Source organism: Gopherus flavomarginatus, chromosome 3, assembly GCF_025201925.1.
Source record: "Gopherus flavomarginatus isolate rGopFla2 chromosome 3, rGopFla2.mat.asm, whole genome shotgun sequence".
Lineage (NCBI taxonomy): Eukaryota > Metazoa > Chordata > Testudines > Testudinidae > Gopherus > Gopherus flavomarginatus.
This window is the reverse complement of record NC_066619.1, coordinates 38,044,724-38,052,082: the sequence shown is the minus strand read 5'-3', so window position 1 is coordinate 38,052,082 and position 7,359 is coordinate 38,044,724. Positions and strand designations below refer to the sequence as shown.

Here is a 7,359-nt window from a genome sequence, read left to right as displayed (position 1 = left end):
ATGATAGTCCAGGCAGTACAGAATCTTTTCTTTACACAGGAAAGGGAGGGGGCTGATGGAGCTCAGTCCCCAGTTGCTATGATGAGGACGGTTACCAGCCGTTCTGTACCATCTACTAGGAATGACCAGGAATCATTCCTATTTTTACGCAGGCGCCCCCAGCCAGCCTCACCTGAGGCCAGCCAGGAGCACTCATGGGCTGATGGTGATGACAGATAGCAGTCATATTGTACCATCTGCCACCAGGGAGGGGAGAGGAGCGGATACTGCTCTTCACTGCTGCAGCATTGCGTCTACCAGCAGCATTCAGTAGACATAGGGTGACATTGAAAAAAGTCAAGAAACGATTTCTTTCCCTTTTCTTTCACATGGTGGGGGGAGGTAGTAAATTGATGAGCTATACCCTGAACCACGCTGGACAATGTGTTTGAACCTACAGGCACTGGGAGCTCAGCCAAGAATGCAAATAGTTTTCAGAGACTGCTGTGGACTGTGCGATAGCTGGAGTCCTCAGTACCCCCTCCCTCCCTCCCTGAGCGTCCATTTGATTCTTTGGCTTTCTGTTACGCTTGTCACACAGCATTGCGTAGCCTGGAGATTTTTTTCAAACACTTTGGCATTTCGTCTTCTGTAACGGAGCTCTGATAGAACAGATTTGTCTCCCCAAACAGCGATCAGATCCAGTATCTCCTGTACGGTCCATGCTGGAGCTCTTTTTGGATTTGGGACTGCATCGCCACCCGTGCTGATCAGAGCTCCACACTGGGCAAACAGGAAATGTAATTCAAAAGTTCGCGGGGCTTTTCCTGTTTACCTGGCCACTGCATCCGAGTTCAGATTGCTGTCCAGAGCGGTCACAGTGGTGTATTGTGGGATACTGTCCAGAGGCCAATACCGTCGATTTGTGGCCACACTAACCCTAATATGATATGGTAATACCGATTTTAGCACTACTCCTCTCGTTGGGGAGGAGTACAGAAACCGATTTAAAGAGCCCTTTATATCGATATAAAGGGCCTCGTAGTGTAGACAGGTGCGGCGTTAAATCGGTTTAACGCTGCTAAAATCAGTTTAAATGCGTAGTGTAGACCAGGCCTAAGACAGCAGAATTTGGCCTAGAATGTACCTTCTATCTTACTTTAGTATCTGATTTAAAGTTAAAAATAGAAGCCACAGAATGGGGTCAGCAGAGGTTAACATTTTGTTTAACATTTTCCAATGTGGTCCAGGTCCAAACACATTGGATCTGAGATGCCAGCTCCTTCAAAAAACAAACTGTGAACTCAAGACACCAAACAGAAGTACGTTTCAACATGGTTGGAGACTCCTATTTAATATTCTAGGCTAAGTGTAATCATGAATGAACAATGCAATTATATATTTTTTTTAAAAGTGGCCACATGATATTATATTGTATAGGCAGACAGAGCACGTAATTGACTCTTCAGATAAAAAAAATGAAGTCTTTTCCTTAAGAGCTGAGTTCCAAGACAATCTCTTTTTCTGTTTCCAGAGAACATGCTTCTAAAATATTATGTGGGGTTTTTCTTTAGAAATGGCTAAAGGTATCTTTTGACTGAAAAAAGGTCTCCCCACTACTAGTGATATAACACAATCATTTTTTTGAAAAGGACACTCACAATTCTAAAAGTAAAATTGACATGCACTTGCAGTAAAGATACAGACGTCTGTTACTGTTGTCTCATATATGAAAAATAGTTTAAATGAATTAAGAATAGATTATTCTTACACTACACTGATAAAGTATTTACTGTATAAATTTCACTACTAGACTCTTACAGCTACTAGACATCCTTTAAATAAGCCACACAGTCATCATCAACACCATATCACACATACATAACACTTCTCCCTTTCATACAAATTTATATACACTGAGTAAGTCATTAAATATTGCACTTATTGGCCCATGTTCCCTCAGTTCAGAGGTGTTCAAAAATAGAAAACAAATCTATTTTTATAACATTTTTCATGCAACATTTAAGACATTTCAGTTCCACAAATACTAGTAAATAGTTTACACATTCTCACAGTTCAACTGAACCACAACACGGCTGACATTACCAACAATATATTAAACGGGATTACAGCACAAAGAGTTTTCATTTAACACTAATTTGCAGGTACATGTCAGGATTACTCAAGTAAATTCATTACTGGAAGTGGTGAGCAATCCCTAACTTTTGTTTCCACATGTTATGCAAGAGCATGAAATTGTCAGAAGATTCAGACATGGTCTCTCCCCTCCCCCCAAAACAGGTGTCTGGGTACAAGTGATGTGCCATCTGCTTCTGCCGTCACCATGAACAGTAATCCTATGGCCTGTGGATTTAACCCAAGCAGTTTCTAGTGACAATGAAAATTTCTGGGTAAGTATCACTGCAATAATAACAATAAAAACCACTGCACTGAAAATGAACAAATACCTGTTCAAACTGAACCAGTGTTCAGGATGTATTTGTTTGTGTGTGAAAATTCTAAACGTGCAGTTAAAATTTTTGCTTGGATGAACATGAAAGAAAAAATAAACAAAGTAAATATATAAAAAAGCTTAACAGGACACGGTGAAATGAATTTACTTGACCTATTTAATGACGAAAACTATTATATAGTCAGACTATTCAGATGAGTTGCCTTTTGAATGGAGACTTTATAAGTAGTGAACCCAGAAGTAACTAAGTTCCAATCGGTATTAAAAAAAACCCACTCATGGATCAGATCCTCAGCTGGTGTGCACACAGCATAGTTCCATTGGTTTAAGTGAAACTATGCTGATTTACACAAGCTGAGGATTGGGCCCTGTGGATGCAAAGCATTAATGGTGCAACTCCACTCGAGTTATAACCAAGAGGAATTTGGTCCATTTGCTGCATATCAAGTCTGTCTATGAAATGGGTCGAGGAATCTTTCATAACATTCAAGCAATAGAGCAGTCATTTAGTTGTTGCCATTGAAAAGTGACAATAACAAACCATACTATTGAAAAATGAAGCCTGTAATTTTTTTTAAATGGAAAGCATCACTGGCTTCTCTGCTATGGAAGAAACAATGGCAGCACTAGACATAACATTTAGAATGCCATGCATTTCTTAGCAAAAGACAATTAAAACTCAAGCAATTCTAAAAGTTAGGATCCAACTCCAGCAGTGTTTGCACCATAAAATAGCACTTCATTCCTAAAATAAAAAAGGTGCAGGCAGCACAGCCGGACGTACAGAGCTGAGCAGACTGGGAAGAAAACCTAATCTTTCAGACTGATGCTCTGGAAAGGCCACATAGATCTAGTTTCTCAGGTAGTTTCTCTATGCATTACATTAAGTATAAGCACAAAGGAACAAACAGTTCCAGGTAACAGTCACACACATTGCAACTCAGAAAGAGAATGAGCTGGATTTTTATATATGTGTGTGTGGAGAAAAAGAGAGAGGAAAAAATAACAGACAGGCCAGTTCATATGTATTTCAGACACCAAACAAATCAGTCTAAATAAACAAAATGAAATACAAACACAGTTACAAGCTAATTGATCTGTAAGGACAGGCATTTATCACATCTGAAAATGAACTTTTGTCAGAATTAAGACCATGCAATTGCAGTTTCAGCTCAAAAAGGCTTGCAAGCCATTCTGATATGTCCTATCGGTTCATGCATTTGAATACTGCAGGGCCTAGTCTCTTACCTTTGTTCCACTTGTTTCCATTTGGAACGCTGAGTGACAGCTTGCCCATGCACTGAGAAAGACACTGTGACTCCATGACAAAGATGGTGTATTACCCATGCATGCAATTACTGTAGCACTAATGTTATTCTTTGTTGGTACTTTGGAAGGGTTGTGTTGTGCAGTAGTTCAGCTGGCTCCATGGGTCTCAGATCCCAGGCAATGGGGGCTTTGTCCACTTCCAGGTCCCTTATCCAGTTAAACTATGATAGAGGAGAAGGGTATTTTCTCCCCTCCTGCTAACAGCCATTAAATTGAGGTAATAAATGACAGTAATAATAATATAGTATTTTACCCTGACAAATCCCCTCCAGAGCCCTCAATGGGAAATAAGACTGCAAAGCTCATATTCCACACACCCCTCCATTGTACATGCAAACTGAGTAGTTACATAGTCTGTGCCACAGTGAACATAAAGCCATTAAATGGCAAGATTCTCTTTAAAATTCAGCGCTGGTGATGGACTGAAAACCTTGGAGGCTGATGTGCCCTCTGTATCCATAGAACAGATAGTACTGGCAGAGGCAGAGAAAGCTTTCTCTGCACTGCCCGGCCTCAGAAATGGGCCTAAGTCCTGATCTCTGGGTGTGAGAAGGTCAATGAGTTACCACGGGCTATTCAGTTCCTTACTTCTCTGCTGAGACTAGCAACAAAGGTACAAATTAGTGATGATTGGTCCTGTATTTTATGATGTGGCCACCAGGAACTGGACTGAGACTAGGCAGCTAGTTTTTTAAAATCTGCCCCAAGTAGCCAGTTTAACAATGCTGCTGATTAAAAGTTTTTAAAATACTTGTTGTGACTATTATTAGTCCTGAACCTTGAATTGGCTTTGTGTGGCTGGACCTCTGCACCTATACAACACTCTCCTGAAGTCCTGGGAGCACCCCACACATTCATGGATCCCACACATGGATCTGACCAATCCATCCTCCTATCTTCTCCACCTTCTTCAGTTTGGATGTTTTTTCTAACAGCTCTGCTCTAGGAATTCTTTCGGGGAAGTTCTATAGCCAGCATTATAGAGGAGGTCAGACTAAATGATCACAGTAGTTATTTCTGAGTTTGGAATCTATGCATTAATTTTTTGCTTTACTGCTTCTATTCTCTACCCTTCTACCAAGTCATCATCATCAAACATGCATAGTCTACTGAGGACCATGGTGCTAGCCAGAGTGACCACTGTTGATGGCATCGCACCAGGCATTATGCAGTGAAGTTCCCAGGGCTGGTTCAGTTGAGAGGACTGGTTGAATATTTTCCTTCAAGACTCTTTTCCATAAAAAATTAAAAAAAGAGTGGTGGGGAAAGGGGCAGTTCTATAACATCAACATTTTCTGGGAAAGCATCTGGTTTCCTTAAAATGTTTTTATTTTTTTTATTGGAAAATCAATAAAAATAATTGGCCAAAATACTTCTATCCTCAGAGTACCTTGGAATGCATAGCCACAGCTGGAGGAATACAGCTATCAAGCTGGGAGGGAGGGCCAGAAAGAGTAGCGACTGGCATGCCATGTGTATGCCAAGAGCTAGGCAAATTGGCTCTGTTCGATTACACTTTCTCTTCCTACTAATCTGTGCACAACAGGAATAAATACAGGGCAGTGAATAGGCAACACTTCCCTTTCCTCAGGTTTTTCCATGGTACCAAATGATGCGGCTCATTTTTCACTAAGAAAAACAGTGTAGGTGCTAGCTAGCAGTGCTAACGGATCCTAGTGTAGCCAAGCCAAGTTATAGCTTTAACACAAGTTTACACTTGGGTTTACCTCAACCAACTAATGTGTTAATCTTGTCTGCACTAGGATTTTAACACACAATAGTTACAATGTTAGATAAAATGTCTTAACTACACCTTTTTTCCTAGTGTAGACATGGTTTTAGTATGTTTGATGAGATTATATAAATTACCTTAGGAAAAAGGTATAGGTATTGCCTTACAGTCAGGTATGGCATTAGCAGGTGCTCTGACTCATTCTCCCATTTTCCTTCCCTTTTTTCTGTTATGTCTAGCCTGAGAAATGTCATCCTAGTACTAATGCTGATCTAAGAACAATAAAAAGTTAATGTTGCATCAGTGATGTCATTAATTGAGGAATATCACTGTGACCCAGATAAGCCAATGGTGCAAAGTGCTACCAATTAGTAGAGTGAGAGCTTATTAAGATGGTGAGAAATGACTATTTTTTAAAATGCTTTAAAAAAACCCTGTGGACATTCAGCTATCTTCACAGCCTTCTGTGGGCTTTCGAAGTGACTGACATGGTCTAGTGGAAGAACTCATTGGAGAACTTTTTATTTCTTTGTGAATTTTCTAAAAACATTGCCAATTTCTGACTGTCCTGTCACAAGAAAACCCTCAGCAAGATATGCCTGAACCAAACTATTTTTCAAATTGAATGGATCCATTTCTGTCCTGCTGAGTTCAGTAGGAGTGGCACTTATGAGGAGAGAAATGGGCCTATGCAATCGACATAGAGGAGATTCTCTCAGACGATAAAATTAATATATAGACACCATTTTCAGGAATGAAACATGAAATTCCTAAAGGCCAAAATAATGCAAACTCCAGAACAGTATGAGTAGGTTATTTCTGGTTATGATTTGGCTCTGCTGCGGGTAATATCAAGAACTGTAGCATATTCATTATTGAAAGCAGGTAACTTAAAGAAGAATGCCATTTCACAACTCTCTTCTATATTAGTATTGTAGTGAATTGGCTTGTGGATGGAACTGGAACGCAGCCTGCCCCTATCCTGTCAGCAGCTAACAGAATTTCTCCTTATATTGAGGGGTAGGAGCCTGTTTTGGGTTAAGCAGCTGCTGTCATTCTGAATTTCGAAGTGGCCATGATGTGTGGTGTAGAGGTAACGGTGAATTTCGGTGGTGGACATGGATTTGCCACAGCATTACCTTCGGGGAAGTGTGCCTCAGACAAATTATCTGGACAAGGCATGGAACAGACAGTATATTCAGGTAATATTTTAAAATAGATTTTTCAATCAAAGAAAATTTAAATGGCATCAGAAAGTTTATGCCTAAATACCGTAATCATTACACCAAGAAGTAAATGGTATAATTTGAAACTGATTAAGTTAAAGTCAGGTGTAGATGACCTGTGTTCTGAGGTCACAGAACCAGCTGAAGTAAGTGTAATGTACTCAGGATAAAAAGAAAAGACAGACAATTAGCCATCCACGTGCAAAGGCCAGATGCTGAGAAATGGGCAGTCCTTACAAATTGCACACATTGCACCAGGCATTGACATAAAATAAACACATTGTCCCCAAATAAATTAAAAAGACAGTATAAGTAAAGGCTTATAGACCATCTGTAAATACTCTGTTGGCAATAGAACACACAGGAGCCGCCTCTGTTGATAACTGTATTAACAGCCACAGTTGGGTTGCTGTGGAGGAGGGGTGTCCTTTAGCCTTGTGTTCTGTTTTCCAGCAGCGATGGCAGGATCTGTCTCCAGACTTTCTGACATTTTGTCGCAGATGATATCTACGAGCCGCTCGAATGTCTGCTTGACATTTATGTTGTCCTTGGCACTTGTTTCAAAAAATTCAAAACCTGGTAAAATAAAGAAAACACACACTGGTCATTACACATTCTTA

The 7,359-nt window shown here is 40.1% G+C and overlaps 1 protein-coding gene across 3 annotated transcripts in view; it reads right to left on the bottom strand.

Moving 5' to 3' along the window:
* Nucleotides 1-607: 607 nt before the first annotated feature.
* Nucleotides 608-7,359, bottom strand: part of RAB3C (RAB3C, member RAS oncogene family) — a 239,913-nt gene continuing 233,161 nt past the window's right edge. For all 3 annotated transcript variants that reach the window (XM_050947159.1, XM_050947158.1, XM_050947160.1), the window contains exon 5: nt 608-7,315. In XM_050947159.1, the coding sequence (XP_050803116.1) occupies nt 7,128-7,315 (188 nt within the window). In that variant the 3' untranslated portion in view covers nt 608-7,127. The remainder of the gene's footprint in view (nt 7,316-7,359) is intronic.